We start from the raw sequence: 22,226 nt of genomic DNA on the forward strand, positions 1-22,226 counted from the left end.
AGTTTGCAGCATCAGGAGCTCGTCCCAGCGGTGTTTGTTGATTAGCATGTGAGCCAACTGTATTCTCCCTCATTATCTAACAAGCGAATTACAAGCTAATTATTTCAAGGGAGCCAGGTTAGCTCATCAACTTTGCAAAGTTGTTAAATTGATAGAGACAATGCAGCAGTTAGGGTAATCATTGTAATTGATGGTGAAAATGAAAGTGGAGTGAAGAAGAAAGGAATCAAGGTGTACCTCAGGAAAAACTGGTACGTCTTTAATTAGAAAACAATACTAAAACTACTAACTAAACTACGAAACCTATACCGCAAAGAAAATAAGTGCTTCCAAAATTAACGAATCTAATAGGAAATCAGTTTCTTAACAAAGCTTTTACTGCAGAATGAAAGGCAGACAGTTTCTCACTTACTAACTGTATTTTTTAGACAAAAAACACAGAGTTAAAAATGACACTCAGCACATGCATATATACTGGTTATACATACATACATGTATGGCACACAGAAACAAGACATTGTTTATCACATATATGTAAATTCCACACTGGATGGATGTGAACAACTTAACCATCTGCATGACATCTGCATCTACCGAGTAGCTCCATTCACTGAGGAAGACCACAAGATGTGGCTGAAAGCTTTGAAAACAACAAGTATGTAGAATTTTTTATTATCGAACACATTATCACACTATTTACGTGTTATTTCTTGCAACAACAAAAAAAAAAACAATGTTTAGGGAGACATTAAAAAAGTAAATATCTTCCTCCTGCCTCTTGATGAGATCCTCCATTGACATTTTCATTACCTCTAATAATAAACAACATTATAATCTTTACGAAAAAAACAGAAGGACAATTTTCTAAATAATGTTTATCACATGAATTGTGGGTGTTGTAGACTTCTAAGACTTTTTCTCAAGCAAAAGAAAAGCTTTGTAGTTCCTTAAAGCAGCACCTAATCAATATTTTTACTTTAACAATGGATCAAATGACGATGACAAGTGTAATGTAAAAAGAGTCACTTTGTGTCCCCTCAGCTCTACAGAGCGTTTAAGTGTCTTTCAGATTATTGTTTTGGTTTTGCGGCCCGTAACTTTACTGTTTCGGTTCACTCTTACAGCTCCCATCAACATCAGCAGCAGCAGGCAGCTGTTTTCAGAAAAAGCTCTAAAAACAGATATCAGTGTTGTCTTTACAGCTTGTTTCTGCTGCTCCCAAGAGGACAAAAAAAAAAGATAAATTATAAATGAATGCAGCTTTAAGGTTTGTAGCTCTGTAGCTGCTGGTAGAAGCCGGGGTTGGGGCGAATCGAGGGCCTCGCCAGCTTCACCTGGCTGTACGCATCATTAAATGACAACCGCTCGCTCAACATCAGGTAGCCAATCACGACGGAGGACGAGCGCGATACACCCGCGTTACAGTGGACCAGCACCACACCGTCCTATGGGAGGAGAAAGTGAGTGTGACACAGGAAAACAGAAAGGTTCAGAGTAAGCATAGGGTCAAAGCCTGTTCCACATGTTCAAGTGGTCAAGTCAGGAAAAAACCAGAAGAAATATGGAGTGTCTGCCCAACATATTATCTTTTTCCAGGTGCAATGTTGCAATATAATGGTATGATAAGTTCAATTAACCACTTAGCAATGAATGTAGCAATCAATGCAACTATAAGCTTACCAGCAAATTTATAGGTTTTGCCATTTACCACACAGGTGTTGGATTTAAAAGGTGAGTTCACCCTGATAACTTATCCTCAGTGTTACGGTTTTATCTGCTGAGGTTTTGAGATATCCATCGCTGTGATCCCACAATGGAGGTGCATAGACATTTTAAAAACCTCTTTTGTACTGGGATTGTGGCAGACGTTTCAGAGGCTGATATATCAAAACATCAGCACGTAAAACCGAAATTATCTACGTGGCCAGATACCACTAATGTTAAGTGAGTAAATATGTTTTGGGTTATTTTGTCATTGAAAAATTAAATTATTATAATTATTATTATAAAAATTATTATGAAAAATTAACATCTTCTAATAAAAAAAAGTGTAGTTCACCATGCTGACATCAGACAGATTGGAAAAATCACACCTTGAAGAGTCATTTCACAGAAATTTTCCTCGTGAAAATCTGTAATTTCTGACTTTCCAGCATCTCTGAAAGCAGCATTAGACAGAGCATGTAGAGCACGGAGACGGAATAAATCTGTGTCTGTGGTTTGTGTGTGTCAAAATTTGCAAAATGATTAATATTAATGTTGATGTAATTATTTTACTGCCTAGAGTGCCAGGCTGGAAATGAATTTTTTAAATTCCAGCCACATCTTTAGACAATGCGTGCAGGCCCACGGCTCAGTTCTGAAGCTCAGCATATTGACATATTTGTCTCATTTATTCAACATGGAGCCTCCCTTCACATAATAAAGTCTCTTTTCTGGCTGAAATGGAGCGGAACAGAAACTTTAAGCACAATTTTTATTTTACATGTCAATCAATACCCATTGAGGAACAGGAGATTTAAAATTAGCTTTGGCTACACACACATACAGCGCTTTGGTTGCTGTAATTGACATGTTATCACTGTTATCTGCGCTTTCATTTCAAAATATAACCCAATCAGGCAGTTCCTCTGGGTAAAATACAATCAAATGAAGCACATACAGAACATACAGAGAGGCTATACCAATGATATCAGTCTTTAATAAGTTTCTATCAATCAAAAATGTTTCTCTGCTCCTTTATATCATTTGTGCTGGTGTCTGCAGTCGCTATAGTTTCATATCAGGTCTTGTTTTCTTTCCTATAGAAAAAAAGCTACAGAAAACTTCTACAGACTGGAAATTGCCTGAGCAAGATAATCCATCACAGCAAACACAGAGACTTAATTTGGTTTTCAGAGTTTCTTGTTTTGCTGTTATTTCATTGCGCTTGAGTTGAGTGTTTTCATATCAGTGCTCACATCACATTATGTTCTGCTTACGGTCAATCTCCTGACACACACACACACAGGAAGAAATGCAAGCCTCTGCCAGGAAATAGTCCCTTAAAAGTATTACACACACACACAGCACATGAAATTATGTGAAATGGGAAAATTAAGTGTAAGCAGAGAATATTTTGACTTTCTACATTAAATGACACCAGCATGGTCTTTTTATAGATATTCTAGCCACCCACCTCGCCCTCGTGATGAGTTACAGATAACTGACTGCTGTAGCTGTGTTGTAAATGCATCACAGTGAGGTAGCAGAATTGCTGTGCGTGCACACTGACATGTTAAATTATCCGGCAGATATAAAAGACGGCATTTTTAGGCTACATGAGCCTCCTGAGAGAAAGTAGATACAGAAAATGTTCAAATAGATATGCTGCATTTTTTTGTCTGGTAAAATCATGAAGCTCCGGTCCCGTGTGTATGTGTCTGCATCTGTCAGAGGTGGAAGATGACTGAAGTCCATTTACTAAAGTATAATTTTAAGGTACTTGTACTTTACTCGGTTATTTAAATGTCATGCTACTTTATATTTCTATTCCACTAGATTTCACGTTGAGATATTGAGCTTTTTACTGCATTATATTTATCCGATGGTTGTATTTACTAGATACTTAGGCAGATTAAGATTTTAAAAACCTACACTGGGCACATCAATTATTATACATTGTTGTACAATTAATTAAACTACCCAACAGTATATAAAGTAGTTAAAATTAGTTCCCTTTCAACAAACTACAACATTAAAATGCTGCTTTTAAAAGAATCAGAATCAAGATGTATTTATGAGAATTATGTACATTAATCAAATAATATACTATATAAACACAAAAGACTGAAAGAGGCTTTTACTTTTAAAGTTTTAGGCACATTTACTGATAAATACTGATAATATTTCTGTACTTTTACTTAAAGAAATAGTTTGACATTTTGGAAACTACGCTTATTCACTTTCTTGCAGAGAGTCAGAAGAAAATGATTGATACCGCTCCCATATCTGTACGGTTAAACACGAAGCTACCACCAGCGGCTGGCTAACTTAGCTTAGCACAAAGAATGGAAACAGAGGGAAACAGCTAGCCTGGCCCTGCCCTAAGGTAACAAAATTTGCCCACCAGCACCTCTAAAGCTCACTAAATAATATGTTGTATCTTGTTTGTTTAACGAAACCAATGTGTAAAAATAATAATTCATAGTTTAACAGGGTTTCATGTACCGAACTATTTCTTGCCCAAGACCAGTTGCCAGGCAACCAGCGGAGAATGCAGTAAAAAAAAAAAAAAAAACAACTTAGCTGGCTGCTGGCGGTAGCTTCAAAGTCATCATACAGCCAAAAAGCGAATAAGCTGATTTCCCAAAATGTCAAACTTTTCTCTCAAAAATAAGTCTTTAGTAAAATTCAGGCGATTTTACATTAATGTATTGCTACTTTACTTAAGTTCTAATACTTTCTGTCATCTGTCAAAGTGTGTACAAGTGGATGATTACATGCTAATTGTGTGTGTGTATACCTGTTCTCGTGTCTGATCTATGAAGGAGCTGCATTCCCCAAGATATGAAGTGATGTCAGTGTCTGGGAGGTCCAGGATCTGGAGCGTCTTATAAACCAACTGATCTGGGAACAGGTTAGTGACTCCATAGGCCACATTTAGCACGTGAGACACCTGACAGGGAGAAAGAGACATGAAACTCCTTCAGCAAATGATCCCTGAGCAGAAAGAAAGAGAGATATTCTGTCAGCCATATTGATGACATGACCACCTGAATGTGACTGAGTGAGAGGGCAGAAAGACAGAGCAAGAAAGAGGGTTGACAAAGAGGGGGAAGAAAGATGAAGAGGAAAGAGTGAGAGAGAGGGAGACAAAGAGGGAGAGGGTGGAGACGGGACAGAAGACAGATGGCCCCAATTCATTTTGCAGTATCTGTCTATGCTCACTTAAATTTAGCTAACCTCAGAGGGCTAAATTCTCTCCTGCTCTACATCTTAGCATCATACTGATGTCTCCTGCTTTTGCACTGCTTGTAACATCCTTTTCCACAAGCTAAAGGATAAGTCTGGTGATATTCTATATTTTTATAATTGTCAACAAATCCCATGAAAAGACCAAAACCAACAATGAAGTGATTCTACTAACAAGTATCATCTGTGTATCAAAGTCGGATATATCGTATTCTTCTGAGCCTTAGAGCTCCATTGTTGTCCAAAAACTATTAAAAACACATCAATGAACCACACTGTTGCACTGGGTGACTTGGTCTTCATTACCATGAACACACACACTGTAGTTTATTTTTACTCAATCACACATACACCGTCCTGCTGCCCCAAAGCACCAAATGTGGATTAATCCACAGCAGAAAATGGCCCCCAACAAATGCACTATTTACTAATGTTTATGTAACATTTGCTAAAACAGTACCCAGCTGTTTTAGGAAATTACTGAGCCTTTAAAAAAAAAAAAAAAGATTTTAAAAGATTTACGGCTTCAGTAGGAACCAATGGGCCCCAGACAGGGTGGGGAAGTCAGAAAGTATTGAGACACATTGTTGGATTTGTCTTTTCATGGGATTTGTTGACAATAAAAATATAGAATAATGGCAGCCTTTGCCTTTATTAAGAACACAGGACGGTACAGAGCACATTTCATCAATAATTGAGTGTGTTTACATGCCCACTGATATCCTGGTTATGATCAGGCTTTTGGAAAATCCTGGTTATATGTTAATTTATTCATTTATATGTTATTTAAGTACTTTGACAGGGACAACGTGTCCCTGGCCAGATGTTAAAAATACAACCTAAAAATAGAATCAAACGGCACATGTCGCTTCCAGCAGGTATTTCTCCCTCCGGAGCTGTAGAGTTTGGATCTATGATTGCAAGCCACCTTCCTTGCCACTGCCGCCAAATGCTTGCTCGTGGTGGGAATTGTTGGGTCTCTAAAATTATCTGTAAATAATATTATAAAGAGTGTGGTCTAGACCTCTATATGACACGTGCCTTGAAATAACTTCTGTTGTGAATTGGCGCTATATAAATAAAATTGAAAATTGAATGTCAAAAAATGTATATATACAACATAATAAATACTTAAATATATAGCATATGCAGGTTTTGAGAAACCTGGTTTTGGGACACCTGGACATGCTAGCTGGAGTACCCTAAATATTAACACCTTCACCATGTTTCTGATCAGTCTCTGCCATGTTCGCAGGTGCATTCTCAAATCGAGTTATGTAGCAATTAGTCAGTGAAACAAAAAATATCATGATTGATGATGTAATTTTGGTCCACCTGCTGACTTTGGTAATGCAGATGATACAATGTTTTTGTTGCTCTTTTCTCCATCACTAGAGATTTGATAGAGAAGCTAAATCCAGCAGAGTGACAAATGCAGACTGGATTTGTCCAAACTGGTTTAGCTGCTGCTGGTTCCCCACAAACTACAACTTCAACTGATAGACAAGCTTATGGTCTTTTCACTGAGATACCAGTATTTAGTGTTTATTAAATGTCCTACTGGTAAGAACAGATCCCTTTATAAATTGTCATTTGAGCCCACTGTCGAGTCTCCTGGGAATCTGGGAAACCCTGGTTGGTTTGGTTATTAGGCAGTCAAGGTTTCATTGCAGTAACAGGAAGTGAAGGTATTTGTAATCTCTCCAATTCATCATCCTGAGACTGCACAGGCAGCAATATGCTTGTGCCTGGGAGCAGCCACTGCAGAAAGGAGTAGTCACATTTCTCTGATGTGGAGAAGCAGCACTGAGACCTACTGTAATCATTTACTCCCTCTACTGAGCTAAATTGTCATTGCATGAGTCATGAAGCTCCTCTGGCTATTGGCTGGTTGTTGCCGTCCCACAGAAAAGCACACCTACATGGCTGCCTCTAATCTCATGTCCCTTCACATGCGATCGCAACAAGGCAAGGGCATGCCCGCTCTATTGATCCCTCTGTTCTGACCTTATATCTCTGCAGGGTGTCAATGTCGTGGGCTGCATCCTGAGAAGCTGAAAAGGCAGAAACAACTTGATGAGAGGACAGACAGGAGGGCATGCCTCTGCTTACCAAAACTTATCTATTTAAAAAAATGCAGGCTGCAGGCTGAAAATAATTACTAGGTTATAAAATGATTCCTTTCCCCTTCTTCACATGGATATTTATTGGCACCTCCCATGTTACTTTTACATGAGAGAAACAAAATGTACCAGCTGTACAGTACTATCAGTGTTGCATTGGTGATGGCGATGCTGCTGGGTGTGTAACTGTACACATTTTTATTCCTAATTTGAACAGAAGCGAATAGTCGATTAGTTGATCGACAGAAAATTAATCTACAACAATTCTGATAATGGATTAATCTTTTAAGTCATTTATCAAACTAAAGTGCCAAACATTCGCTGATTCCAGCTTCTAAAATGTTAGATTGTTGGTTGAACAAAACAAGTGATCTGAAGATGTAAACCTAGGCTCTGGGAAAATGTGAAAGGCATTTTTTTTTCTATTTTCTGACATTTTATAGACAATTAATCGCTTAATCACAAAAACGATCAACAGATTAACTGATAATTAAAATATTCCTTATTTCTGCAGCCTTATTCCTGATAAAATAAACCAGGGAACAACCAGTGTCAGTCCAGAGCGATCAGACCCCACATAAATACAGAGTTGTTAAAAAAACAGTCAATTCAGTGGTGCTGAACAGCTGCAACACCAAAGAGGGAAGATATTAGTCAGCGGAAACCAACAGTAAAATGGCTTAAAGCTACAGAAAAAAACAGGCAGAGGAATCAGATGATTTGTGTAGTAGCACTACACTAGGCTTAAAAACTGCTGAAATAAACATTCAATATTATCTACAGGTGCAGAGAAGGAAGTTTATGATACTCATGAAAAGAGTGAGAAAATGCATTTTCATGACAGCAGCCTTCATAACAGCAAGAGTTTGAATGACTAACGCAGCAGAGGAAGCAGGTCAAAGACTAATGGAAGAAATAAAATAACAAGGACCAAACAGCAAGCCAGCCTGAAAAATCACTGAAAGAGACAGTTAAAACAGAATGAGCAACAGTCTCTTTCAATTTGTCAAATGCAGTGGTAGTATTACATAGCAGGAGCTGGATAATTATGTGAAAGGAATATGGGCAGGAAACAGAATATGATGGCAGGTCTTCCTCCAGATTTCCAGAGTGGATGATACTCACAGCAGCAGCTCACTTCAAATTAGCAATATTTGCACTCTTTACAGTAGCCAAAGCCACTTTCACATAATGCCAAATTCATGGTGTTGAGAAGTAAATCTAAATCCAAAGGAGAGAGTGTCTTTGGAAATAAGCCAGCTCCAGCCCATATGCCTCATCAGTGTAAAAGGAAAAGATTTAAACTGACACATCTGTGAAAAGATGCAGAAATGCCAGGATTTTTAGAGCGTTTTAAATACAAGTGTGACATGGGACCAAATTCAAAAAAATAATTCTTTATATTCTATTTTTAGAAATAAAACTATACTCTTCAGCATGTTTGCTCGACAAAACCCTGAAAATCGTCTTCTGCCTCTCCTCTCCTCATTGATTTCTCTTGTATGTTACAATCTTGTCCCTGTCCAATGTATCTCAATATTTGGTGATTTTTAGGTTTTCAGATGAAGGATTAGATGCTCTTTTGTGGGTTCAGACAATTCTTCTATATCTTAGGCAAAAAGAACCCTCTAAAAGTCATTGAATTATCTTTAAAAATGTACTGTTTCAAAATTCCTTGTCATCTGCACAGAGAACAAGTTCCACTGTGTAATGAGCTCTTAGTTTTCTGTCCTCTTTGAATACCATCTATTGGACAGAAATACTTAAAGTAGAGTTAAGTTGTCACACAGCGTAAAAGAATAGTTCAACAGTTTTTGAAATATCCTTATTTGCTTTCTTGCCAAGAGTTAGAGAAGATCAACACCACTGTCATGTTTGAAGGGTAAATGTGAAGCCACAGCCAGCAACAGGTTAGCTTAGCTTAGCTTAGTTTAGCACAAAGAACAGGGAGAAACAGCTAGCCTTGCTGTGGCCAAGAAATAGTCAAGCACATAACTCCCCTGTAAAACCCCTCATTTTTCCACACTGGTTTGTGTTCGGATTAAACAAACAAAACCTAACGTGGTAATTAATGAACTTTAGAGGTGCTAGTAGGTGGATTTTGTTACCTTTGGATAGAGCCAGTCTGTAATTAATATTATAAAGAGTACAGTCTAGACATGCTCTATAGGAAAAGCGCAATGAGATCAATTCTGTTATGAATTAGCGCTATATAAATAAAATTGAATTTAATTGAATTTCCAGTCTTCAAGCTAGGCTAAGCTAACCGTTTCCTGTCTGTAGCTTCATATTTAACAGCTAGATATGGGAGGGGTATCAATATCCTCACCTAACTCTCAGCAAAAGCAAATAAGTATATTTCTCAAAATGTTGAGCTATTCCTTCAAAACAAGGCTTTTCATATTTCATAAATAGTTGATATTTTGGCGACACATGGTTCTCATTGGACAGCGACAATATGCTGTATTAGTAATTTATGTATTTTGCTGTAAACATGAAGGTCTGGCAATGTGGTTTATATTAATTTGTGGTGTCTGTACTGTTGATTGGTCATGTTTATATGCATCACAAAATAATAACAATCATTGGAATTTATCAAGGGATGGCTGTATATTATAAATATTAGAGATACTGAAATCATTGTATAGTGCTAAAGAGAGCTGAGGGTGCACAAATATGCATCACAAAATAATAACCATCATTGGAATTTATCAGAGAAAATAAATATTAGAGATACAAATCAAGTCTCACAGGAAAATCACCTCAAGTCTCACAGGGCATATATACATACTGTAATATGACACTATGACACGAGCATTGCAGACAAAAGGCTGCTTGCCAAGTTGAATGAGAATCACAACGACAAAGAGGCATTTCAATATTGAAGAAAACCTGTCAAAAGTTTAACAAGGTGGTTTACTGCAAACCTTTCAAAGAACTGATCTTGTAAGGTGTCATAACAGAGACGGGAACAGTTTAATGCTACAGGCACTATATAGGAAGGGGTCACCTCTATTGAGCCTAACAGATGTAATATTTTATTGATCCCTGCTGAGAAATTCTCTCTTTGATTCTCTCCTGCAGTGAGGTCAAAGCACGGCCTAAGCTACAGAAGTGAACAGCACCCCAGAGCTGTGAGGGGATTCAATGTCAGGCTCAAGGACACTTCAGCAGGACGGATACATGCTGACATGCGAGGGTGTCAACCTACATCCTCCAGCTGAAGGGTAGATCACCATGCTCCCTGAGACGAATTCAAAATTTATGACATTGATTTATTCGTTGTTAGGGTTTTTATTTATTTATTATTAGGAGCAAACCTGGTGGCTCTATGAAACTAATACTGTTGGATAATTAAAACCTCACAGGCTCCAGTGAGGTTTCCCAACTGTGCTACCATTAACATGTCATAACATCTGTCTTTGTAAAATGGACTCCAAGAGTGAAAGTAAGTTAAACTGAAACACTATTTGTTCATGACAACAGAGATGTATTATTATTACAGAGCATGGCAGTACTAGTAACAGCTGTTGTAGTAGTTGGAGTAGTAGCAGCATAGTAGAAGTAGTAATAGTCAGGAGTAATATTCAGGAGTGGAAAGCAACTAATTACAAGAATATAACTATATATTATATAATGCAAAAGTGTTTGCCCCCTTCCTGATTTCTTGGTTTTTTTTTTGCATGTCACACTTAAATGTTTCAGATCATCAAACAAATTTAAATATTAGTCAAAGATAACACAAGTAAACACATAATGCAGTTTTTAAATGAAGGTTGTTATTATTAAGGAAAACAAAATCTAAATCCAAATGATTGCCCCCTAAACCTAATAAATGGTTGGGCCACAATTAGCAGCAACAACAGCAATCAAGCTTTTGCGATAACTTGTAATGAGTCTTTTACAGCGCTGTGGAGGAATTTTGTTATAATTCAGCCACAATGGAGGGTTTTCGAGCATGAACTGCCTTTTTAAGGTCATGCCACAGCATCTCAATAGGATTCAGGTCAGGACTTTGACTAGGCCACTCCAAAGTCTTCAAACAAAAAATAAGAGATCAGGCAGGGGGCAAACACTTTTTCACACCACTGTGTGTATATATATATATGTACTGTATATAGATATATATAATATAGTGCATATTCCTTATATATTATAGCAGAGATGAGTTAGCTAAACTTCAAGCATGTCTTAAGAACATAAAAACCTGGTTGACCTGCAATTTTCTGATGTTAAACTCTGATAAAACTGAAGTTACGGTACTTGGCCCCTTACACCTCCGAGACACGTTATCTAAAGATATAGTTACTCTAGATGGCATTGCCCTGGCCTCCAGCACCACTGTAAGGAATCCCAGAGTTATCTTTGATCAGGATTTGTCCTTTAACTCCCACATAAAACAAACTTCAAAGACTGCCTTCTTTCACCTACGTAACATTGCAAAAATCAGGCACATCCTGTCTCAAAAAGATGCAGAAAAACTAGTCCATGCATGTGTTACTTCTAGGTTGGATTATTGTAATTCCTTATTATCAGGCTGCCCCAATGAGTCCCTTAGTCCCATAGTGTGTGAGTGAATGAGTATGTGTGTGCGTGTGTGTGTCTTTCTCTCTCAATCTAACCAACTGAGGCAACCCAGAGCCTGGTTTTCGAGGTTTCTGCCTGTTAAAAGGAAGTTTTTCCTTGACACTGTCGCCAAATGCTTGCTCATGGTGGGATTTGTTGGGTCTCTGTAAATAATATTATAAAGAGTACAGTCTAGACCTGCTCTATAGGAAAAGTGCCCTGAGACAACTTATGTTATGATTTGGTGCTATATAAATAAAATAATTAAATAAAATGTTATATATATGTATATGAAATAAAATCGAAAGCTCCAAAAAAAGCTGATAGCTGAAATACTCTAATTACTGCAACTGTGGCTTTTTTATATAGTTGCAGTTTTTTAAAGTGTTTAAAACCTTTGTCTGTACTCTTCAACGTCAGCAGATTTGAGATTTTACTTGGAAGTATTTTTTGTGTACTGTACTTGTAGTTTTTTTAAATATAATCTAAAATAAGCTCTTTGTCCTACTTCTACCTGAATAGATTGTTGGTGATGTACTGCTCTCAACTACTCTTGGAAACTAGAGAATAGCAGAGGGATTATTTTGGAGGCAGTATTATTAAATGTTATATTAAAGATGCTACATGGGCTCTTTCAAAGTAACTAAAGTAACTAACTGTTACTCATAAAGTTTTCAATACTTTTGGACTTCCACTTAAATAATATTTAAGTCATAAGTACATTATTCATGTACTCTTTCTACCCCTGGTAGTTGTTAAATTAGTGGTAGCTGAACAGTTAGTAGTTGTGATAGCGACCCTTGTGGTACTGTGCAGGTGCTGTAGTGGTTGTATAGTAGTAGCAATAGAAGGACTAGTGATACTATTTGTAGTAGTAGTACTAATAGTAGCAGTGGTAGGAGATTTATTTGAAATAATAATTGTAGTAGTAGTAGCAGCAGTGGCTGTAGTAGTGCTCAAAAAGTGCTAGAAGAAGTAATAGCAGTAGTAGTAGTTGAGTAGTAAATGTAGCTGCACTAGAAGTTGTAGAAATACTTGCAACAAGTAAGTACAGTTGGTGGTAGTAGCAGATAGTAACAATTATAGTAACAGTAATGGTAAAAGTATACAGCTTAAGTGTACAGCGGGATGTACATTCATGCTAAGAGAATCTAGAGTCTACCGTTGGTAAATAAAGGTTAAAAACAATAGTAGACTAGTAGCCAACTATTACTAGTAGTGGTAGAAGTAGTTATATTAATAGTATGTATTACCCAGTAGTAGGAAGGGTCTAACGACACCAACTTGAAGGTCCAGACTTTTATCTTCTACAAATCCACATCCACTTCCCTCCTCCAGTTCTTCTACCTGCTCCTCTCCCTCTCCTCCATCACTCCTCCTCTCCAGCAGCTTCCTGCCTGTCACCGTGGTAACACGTGTGCACTGTTTCTTCAGACGGTTTTTGGAGAAGCCCTGGATCTCCTGAGCCAGCGAATGCATCGCCCCAGGGTTTACAGGACTCAGCTGAAACAAACCAAAGAGCATTATAGGAAGCAGTAGGCTAAACAGACCAAGATGATCTGTTTACACCCAGTGTTGATGAGGTAAATTAACTATACTGTATGTCACAGCTGACATAAACAACCACATTAACTAAACATTCTAAATCAATTATCTTTTTTCAATTTTATCCTTTCCACTCACCGGTTTCTTTATAACTTATGTTACTTTATCAGTGGATTTACAGTTCTACAGCCTATAACAAAAGTTCATAAACTTAACTTTTTGGTGCATTTACTCTCAACAGCTAACCTATGTACAAAATGTGACATCTTGAATTGAAAAGTGGGCATTAAGGCATATAACATCTGTAGATAATGGGCTGATCCTGAGCAAAATCACGGAGCTTTATCACTTGAGATTTCCTGCTTCTTGCACCCACCTGCTTTAAAATGTATTGGAATCTACCAAAATGCTGCAAAGAGTTAGATCACTCCGATACTTTAAGACTAGATATAACATAATTACGGTAGAGTATTTAATACAGGATAGAAATGTGTGAGAAACACAGCTACTGTAGCAGCAATAAAGGTTTTAACACAGAACTGAAAGCTGAGTCGGAAGCTGCGTCAACAATGTGATGCGTTCAAGTATTCACGGTAAAATATTTAATGATACAGGTTCACTTGGAACTCTGGTCTGGGTGTGGCTGCTAATGCTGCTAATTTGTGTTTATGTATTAACAAATCAATCTACCATTTAGACAACATACTTAAAATTAATTTAGAAAATTAGACTTTGATACAGTCAAACTGTACTTTTGAGCTTCTCTATTCTAACTCGAAATGCCAAGCTAGCGTATGCCGAAAAGTGTAACGGTGCAAAAAAAGCATGAAAACAGACATTATAGCAAAATATTCACTTTGAAAGAAAAGCATCAATCCCTTATTTTTAATTTCCCCACAAAAACATATGGTGCAGTGATAATTTAAAGCATGCCCTGGTGAAGCAGCATGAAGCAGTAGAAACCAGGTTATGTAATACTGCTCACTAGTGGCCTTATTGTAAGTTTTTTTTTTTAGTCCTATCACCAACATTATACCTTTAATATTACTAAAAGTAGCCTATTGCAAAATGTACTATGGGGTACTTTGTTTTAATGGTTCAATGATCAATTAGGGTACATCAGGCTCTGAGATTTACTGTTAACGAGGGTATCTTGAACGCAGCAGGAGCCAGCCTCGTTGTGAAAACCAGGACAACTCCTCATCCCTGTGACCGAAAAAAAAAAAAAAAAAAAAAAAAAAAAAAACAGGGAGACGGTGGGGTGGAGTACAGGAAGCTGCTGTCCCTGAATATCTGAACATGGGCGACATCTAATAACGCCATAAATCACAGCTTCTTTTTTTCTTCCTTTACGGACCAGAGGCTGCGGAGATTTGTGATATTTTTCTGGATTGAATTGGGAGATTTAACCGAACGGCGAGAAGATGTCTCGGGGAGTGATCCAGCCCAGCCAGCAGAAACTGGCAGAAAAACTCACCATCCTCAACGACAGAGGCATCGGGATGTTGACCCGTGTTTACAATATCAAAAAGGTTCGCACACACACGCAGTTATATCCTCATTAACCACATAGTTAACAGATTCATTATATGAACAATATCTGCACCCGCACCCCAAAGGAGTGTCAATATTAACGTTACGAGACAGTATGAATGCTTGATTAGCTAGCACTGGCTGTTACGCTAACGTTAACGTAGCTAGATTAATCTACCCCTGATATTTTGTATATTAGCCACTGTTACTAATGTCCTTTTATACATGTAAATATGCGTTAATAGGCACTTACGTTATCCTAAATGTGTCCCATTAGCATCCCTGGAAGCAGGCAGTGGGCACTGCTAGCTACAAGCCGTCGGGTTAGCTTGCGGTAAAGTTGCCCATTGGTTTTACGATGTAAACTGATTTTCGGTTGGATTAAAAACGAATGTAGATACTTATGGTGATTAGTATGGTATCAATCAGAAACAGAACTAAAACTGAAACTGTTAAATTAAGCCCCTGGTGTGATATCGGCAAACCTTCAGGCCTGCAGTAGCGTTAATAGCTAGCTAACGTCGGCTGGTAATGGCGGCGGCTGCTGGCTAAGCTAACCACCGCTAAGCTAGCAGTCGGGCGTCGTCTCTGCTCCACCAAAAGCCAAAACACGAAGCTCACCAAAACACCAAACCACATAGTTGCAGTCTGATGCTATCGGCTATCAGATCAAACCAGTCAGTTGTATATAACTGGGTTTTTTCCACTAAAGATGGCAGCTAGCTACATTTAGCTTGCTAAACAACAGTAATAAAACGAAGCGTTAAGTCAAAAAGTAAAGGCTGTTTGTCGTTCATTCGATTAATCATTAAAGTCATGGCTCAGGTTAGCTACTGGTCAGAAATATTAACAAACACATACAGAATCCAATATGATGACTAAAAACTGCGCTCTTTATCTGACCAGCCGTCATAAAATACCCCCAAAATCAATGTAGTATGTAAAAATGTAATATATTAACCTAGAAAGCCAAGTAATAGTGTGCCTTGGCTTTATCTAGCAGGTGTTTTGCTTACTTTATGTGGAATCCATGTTGCACTTGTCAGTTAGTGAATCGATTAGTAAACTAATTGCTTCAGCACAAATATATAGCATTTGATATTTTAAGCCCCTCTCAGTAACATTGCCATTGACATATTACAGTGCAATAGCCACAGTAATATATAAAATTTAACAGATGTATTAATGTCACTGACTCTTAACTGTGTTGCTCAAGTATTACACCAATGGTTTGTGTGTGGGAGGAAAAGAGTAGTGGGTCTGTTTGTGTGGGATGAGCCTTTGTGCCTGGGTATGTATGATGAATAAAAAAGAGGGAGGGAGAGAAAGAGGTCAGTCACATCCTACCAAAGTTTTAGAGAGTACAGAGTAGAAGTTAACTATCTGAAAGCCCATACTGTTTCCTATTAATTGGCATTTAAACTGTCCCATGCTGTTAAGCAGTTATTTCCAAAGTACCAGGAATTATGTTCCTATTACTATAAATCTATTATCATCAGATCATTTGATTCTCAAATAAAATGTCAGATAATTAGTAATCTGCAGACAAAATCATACTAAAATGTAAATGTTTAACTTTAAATCGTGAGCGCATCTGTATTTTTATTCTCTGTAGAAGTTATAAGACAGTATGAGCAGTCAGACACACAATCACTGAGATTTTGCTGCTGATTACTCTTCTTAGTACGCCCTTCCTTTCCTCCCTCCTTCCTTCCTTTTTCTTTCTGTCTGTCCCATCATCTTCATATCTATCCTGATCTGCCTCACCATAAGGCTGCTGAACATATCCACCCTGAAAAGCTGTTCCAATGTTTTTTTTTTTTTTTTTTTAGCTTCCCTGTGATATTAGAAAACTTTCCAGCATCCAGTAACAACGACATCCCAAAGCTAGAAATGAAAGAACTGTGACAGTAATCTGCGATACAATCATTGGGCTCATTCTGGACTCATTCTGGTAGCCTCAATGGCAATTTGGAGATCAGTTTAATCTTTTTATCTCTGAAATTCCCAGCTGAAGTGCTCCCAAAGTTGTCTCTAATTTATCATGAGTGGAGTAGCTTTATTATGTTTCTTAATGAAAACAGATGACAGACTTGGTTGTCTTGTTTCTACCTTTGGGAGAGAGTAATTCATGCTCACTAACGGTAATATTTTCATCTAAGATCCCAGCAATGTTCTTTTCCATTTTAAGCATATTCACTCATTACACACCATTGACTGGCTGCAGAAAACCTTAAAATCTGTTCCTTAAAATTTCCGTAACAGTCACCTTAATTAATATTGGCTGAGTGGCATTAAAGTTTTTGTTTGCTGTGCTTATCTTTCAGCCAGTGGACCTTCTAACATCATATTTTGTCTTGCACACAGCGCTTACAGGGTATTTATTTTCCTTAACCTTGCACTCTCCTAAGCTAGTGTGCAGTTAGTTAAAATATACATTTTAAAGTTGATCATGACTACAGTCAAAAAACGGCATAGTCCCTGTGTGTAAGGAGTAAACTTACACACAGTGAAATGTTTTTAGCAGAAAGACTGGATGTTCTCAAAATACGAGCAGTATGATCTACTGTAGCATTGGATTTATCGACAGAATGGATGCAACAACGTGAACACCTGTAAATTAGCCCTTCAATAGAAACCACCTTTGTAAAACTTTAAAAATGTTTTTATTGAAACCGTGTGAGAGAGATGTTGATTAAACTCAATGTTAATTTTGAGGCGGGAGTTCTGCTTTTTTATTTCAGTTTTAAATGGTTTCAAAAGTACCATTAAGTGAAATAAACACCTCTCTGACACAGTTTTTAGGGGACGATATTTTTAGGGGAATTTCAGGACTTAAGCTTAATTTAATCTCAGTTATAATAATTATATTTGCTTCTTATTGAAGAGGATATTGCCTTTTCCCCCCTCTCTTTTTTCTAACAAGTTCAGTCTCCTCTATTCGCCTGTTACATTTTTTTTACAATACTGATTGTTTTGTTTTTTGATGAAGCAGTGGTTTGTGTGAGATCAGGATTTTCTTCTTCTCCTGGTGTGGTGCCAGCGTTTTCTACTGATTCATGCTGCGCACTTACTGTTCTCTGATCAACAAAATCTGCTCTCTTTTTTGATCCTTTGAATATACTGAAAAGCGTAGCCTGGTAATACGCTTACCTGTAGTGGCTCAGAGGGGACAGTAGCTGCAGTCACACATAATAATAATTACCTACTGGGGAAAAAAAGTACAGGTTGACATTAAATTAAGGGCACTCCTGATGACTAGGGACATTTTTATCCCTCATTTTTAATTTCAAGGGCATTTTATGAGCTGTTAAGGGCAAATTGCCTCAGACCTCTAAAAATTTCTCATGGTCTGCATGGCATGTTCCCCAGGGAAAAAGGCAGCACAAACTGAATTTTATCAGACTGTTGGCACATGTAATTTTTATTTATTCTATTTGATTTGAAGAGACAAAACTCAGTTGGAGTGACTTGGGTAACAAATGAGCAGTCGTGCCATTGAGGGCGGTGAGTATGCAGGTTTTGGTTGAATTTGCTCTATCAGTGAAATCACCTGTTGTGGTGTTTGGTTTGGATGAAAACCTGCAAATTCTCGACCCTCCATGGCATTAATGCACATCTGTGGTTTAGATGGTAGCTGACATCTAAATGTGTGCTGTGGCCGAAATATTTGCTGGGGGATTCCCTTATCTCATCGGTACTCAATCAAGCACTGTGACTACACATAAATACAGAGGAATTTATGTAATACATACTATTGGAAATACCCTCTGAATTGAGTCAGTTTTTCATCACTGGTTTAAAGCAGGGCTGGTTATTCACTGGGAAATTCAACATTGAATATGTTGCAGAAAGGGATCAAATGAGTCATTTTTATTCCAAATTTGCAAAGTCTCTAAATGCATTCAGAAGAAATGATGTGGGTAAAATACAAAGACTGGAGTGTTACTGATTGACCCATTTTGTCTCGCTGTCTGTTTTCCTTAACTGATCCTGTTCCTCTTTTTCTTCTACTTCCCAAGAAGAAACTCAACAGATAAGAAAACCAACCAGTCAACAATGTGTAGTTTAATTGTGCATGTTTAGTTAACGCTTCATTAGAAAGGTCATCGAATCATTGAAAGTTAAACTGTTAACAACATGGTCACGATCTGCTCAAAACACCTGTCAGGACTGTATGCTATTATAACACACTGAAAGTTGGCTGGTTGGTTCAGAAGCAACAGAAGTGGCCAACATCAGTTTTTCAGTAACAGTAAGGCAAAAAAAGTGATGATCAATCACGATACCTGGCATATAATGATGAATAAAGCAATGTATCAGAGATTGCTGTCACCCTTAACGTTGAGTTAAGGCCCACTGTGACTGAATGAATGTAACTGATAGTGGAAACACTGAATTTTATAATGACATTAATAAAGAAACTGTATTTAATGTGGATCGGTCACATCTGGCCATTAACCGATCCGCTTGGTAAGGTCACGATCCCGATCCGATGGATTGGATCGGATTGTTGCATTTCTAGTTGAGAGAGATCCAGTTGAGGTATGATAGAATTAGCCCACCGATACTGGATTTTTGAGATTGATACTGATATCAATTTTTGAGAGTTTAAAAATCCCATTATGAAATATTGACTGATTTAAACAAATACATAACATAAAGAAACAATCTTGACACGGATCGCTTAGATTTTTTTTTTTCCTCCAAAGAATTGTGACCAAGATACGTACTGAGCAGAAGATTTTACAGTTGGAAAAAATGTACTTGTGAGTGCTCTCTGGTGGACAAACTTTCTGTAATGGAGACACTTTCTTAATGACCTCAAACCTAGTTTGGCATTTCTGTACAGCAATTTCTTGTTACTTATCATCTGACATAAACACAGATACACATATAAGCTGATATTGACCAATATATCGGCCGGAAATTTATCGCTCTACATAGAATTAGCAGAACCATTATTAACCATCGAAGACTTGAGCAGTCAACATCAGTTTTGCTCTCAGTTTCCCAGAACCACAGCTGTTTTGCACCAACGTCAAGCCACTTCAACACCAGACTAAACCCAACTTACCAAATTCCTCTAAAAGTGCCATCACAGTCCGACTTTGTTTTGTTTTCATAGGTGAGGTAAATTTGTGCGACTGGGACCAGGCCAGAGCTGTAGATAATTGTGTCCAGAAATAAGTGAATCATGTTGCTACATATCCATATAACTATGAAATGATAAAATCAAACATGCATTAGAGCATCACCAGCAATGAAGCGCCCAGTGCTTCAACCATCGGGGAACACTGCTTTGTCAGTTACTAAGCAACAACCATGGAGCAGAAATGTGGAGCAAATATTGCAGCCAGTAAAAACTGCAGGGGCCAAACTTTGTATTCACACTGTTCTGTATAAGGCAGGGGCGCTGCTGACAGCCGGAGTGTCAGCCATATTATTTCAGCTCTTCCACACTCTTAAAAAAAAAAAAAAAAGTGTTATTTTCAATGTCTGAGTGCGTATGTAGGGATACTACACTTTGTGTTACTTTGAAGACAGCGTGCGACAGTGCGTTAAAACAAGTGTTAATATGATCACATTTTTATGTTTTGTGTTGAAAAGATATGGCAGAATGGCTATCCCTAACTAAACTCTCAGATGTGCAGAAAACACCTGTATGAGAGCAGCTGTTTTAAGACATGCATGTGTGTGTTTGTGTGTGTGTGTGTGTGTGTGTGTGTGTGTGTGTGTGTGTGAGCAAGTGTATAGACCAGTGATCCAGCAGTTTGTCTAGGTGGGCTCTTTGTTTTGATTTTTTCTCTTCTTCTCTCCGTTCCAATGCTTCCCCCCTCTCCTATGCAGCAAGGACAAGTTTGGAAGGTTTGCAAAGTTTATCACCTTCCACTGATGAAACCCCACCCCTTCACCCTTCCTCAACTCCCTCCTCTTCCTCCTCCCCCTCCCCCTCCTCCTCCTGGCTACCTGTACTGATCTGTTGGTCCTCTCCTTTGTGCCTCACTCCTCTTCATGTTTGAATCTGTAATGCTGAGAGTAAGTTTTAGCAACCCTCAATGGAAATTCAGTGTGTTTTATTCATTTGCTTATGATAAAGCATTCACACACACATTGTTTTTCCATGCTTTGTTTGGGTAAAGAAAGCTTCTTTTTTTTTTTTTTTTTTACTAGTCTGCAAAGCAAAAGCCAAAACTAGATTTGACACTTTTTTTAAGTACCAGAAACATCTAACAATTAACAGGTAGTTAAGTCTTCATTTATGAATATGGCATTTTTTAATATGCCAATTGGCAAAATCAGTGCATACATTTTAGAGTGCAGTGTGAATCAAAGCCCCCAGACATGGTTAGATGATAGTTCCATGTTCAATTTGATGATCACAAATATGGAAAATATTTATTCAGAATGTTTATCTATTTCCATAAAAATGTTATGCATTGATATTTATGTATGTTAATTATTGTTTATCTGGACAATATTTTCTACTAATTTCCCACTAATCATTACTTACCCACTATTAGCTTAATGTCTTATGGTTGTGAAGACAGTCTACCTGATAAATTAACTGATTTGGCAGTCGATTTAGCACTTACAGTTGCATTATCCCAACAAGCACTTCTATTGATAATGGTTTAATCCTAAAAAGTTTTAAAATATTTTGTGAATTGGTTTCCAAGTATTCTGGTAGAGAACAAGTACAATAATGCTGACAAATGCAAAAGGATGAGTGAAGAGTCCCCTTTTGCCAGCAGGCAGTCCAGGCAGTCAGCCAGCTCTTAGCAGGTTGTAGTGGCTCTCTAGTGCTTCTGTTTTTTTTTTTCGTTTTTGCAGCACTTAATCCCTCCTTGTGAAAAAAGAGAGAGCTCACACTGTGAGGAATGACAGACAAAAACTAGGCCTAATTCATCTCAGTGAGGACAAGTATGTTTTTGCATTGTTTGCGGGGACTCTGAAGGATCACTGAAAAGGTGCCATGGGGTGTTCGAATATTTCATCCAGTAATTAGCAGCCGTAATTAGTTTTTTTTTTTTTTTTTTTTTAGATGTAAGTTTCCCCGGCCCAGTGTGATCTATTACAGGGTCCTGTGCCATATGTCGGTCAATGTGGGGACCTTTTGAGAAGCTCAGCTCTTAATTGCTACCCGGAGTGGAGAAATGATGGTGGAGGCGAGACTAAAGTCTGTTCTGGTATCCAGGCAACCACTCCCTTACTCCTCCCTGACTACTACTGATTCTCAGCTTATTCCCATGCCCTGTCCCTTCATTCACTGCGTCCCTCCTTCCATCCATCCATCCTTTCATCAGCCCCCACCCCACCCCAACCCAGCCAGCCAGCTTATTGCACTAGCCGCCACCAGCCCTAATGGTCAATGCCACACCATATAAATGACAGAAAATGGTTAATAAATCTTCATGCTTTTGTTCTGTGATGCTAAGCAACTAGGTAGCCAATTCTGTTCTTTACTTCTGAAAGTAAAACATTTAATAATAGCTGAGTAAGTAA

At 37.9% G+C, this 22,226-nt stretch overlaps 2 protein-coding genes across 6 annotated transcripts in view; one reads left to right on the top strand and one right to left on the bottom strand.

Annotated features, from left to right (window-relative positions):
- Window positions 1-226: 226 nt before the first annotated feature.
- LOC122884137 (dual specificity protein phosphatase 19-like) lies at window positions 227-15,632 on the bottom strand. 2 transcript variants are annotated; one of them, XM_044213583.1, is made up of 5 exons: window positions 14,974-15,632; window positions 12,896-13,145; window positions 6,961-7,007; window positions 4,505-4,657; window positions 227-1,445 (listed from the first exon to the last, which is right to left on the bottom strand). In XM_044213583.1, the coding sequence occupies exons 2-5, from the start codon at window positions 13,119-13,121 to the stop codon at window positions 1,263-1,265; spliced, it is 609 nt and encodes a 202-aa protein (XP_044069518.1). In that variant the 5' UTR covers window positions 13,122-13,145; window positions 14,974-15,632; the 3' UTR covers window positions 227-1,262. The 2 variants fall into 2 exon arrangements, with proteins under 2 accessions (XP_044069518.1, XP_044069516.1); XM_044213581.1 differs by lacking the exon at window positions 14,974-15,632 and adding an exon at window positions 13,564-14,066.
- The window catches only part of nckap1 (NCK-associated protein 1), a 35,246-nt gene continuing 27,414 nt past the window's right edge, over window positions 14,395-22,226 (top strand). For 2 of the 4 annotated variants that reach the window (XM_044213579.1, XM_044213580.1), the window contains exon 1: window positions 14,396-14,719. In XM_044213579.1, coding sequence (XP_044069514.1) covers window positions 14,612-14,719 — 108 coding nt within the window. In that variant the 5' untranslated portion in view covers window positions 14,396-14,611. Of the gene's footprint in view, window positions 14,720-20,570; window positions 20,589-22,226 lie in introns of all 4 variants that reach the window. The other 2 variants (XM_044213577.1, XM_044213578.1) reach the window with 2 other exon arrangements.

This window comes from Siniperca chuatsi, linkage group LG11 (assembly GCF_020085105.1).
Source record: "Siniperca chuatsi isolate FFG_IHB_CAS linkage group LG11, ASM2008510v1, whole genome shotgun sequence".
Taxonomy (NCBI): domain Eukaryota; kingdom Metazoa; phylum Chordata; class Actinopteri; order Centrarchiformes; family Sinipercidae; genus Siniperca; species Siniperca chuatsi.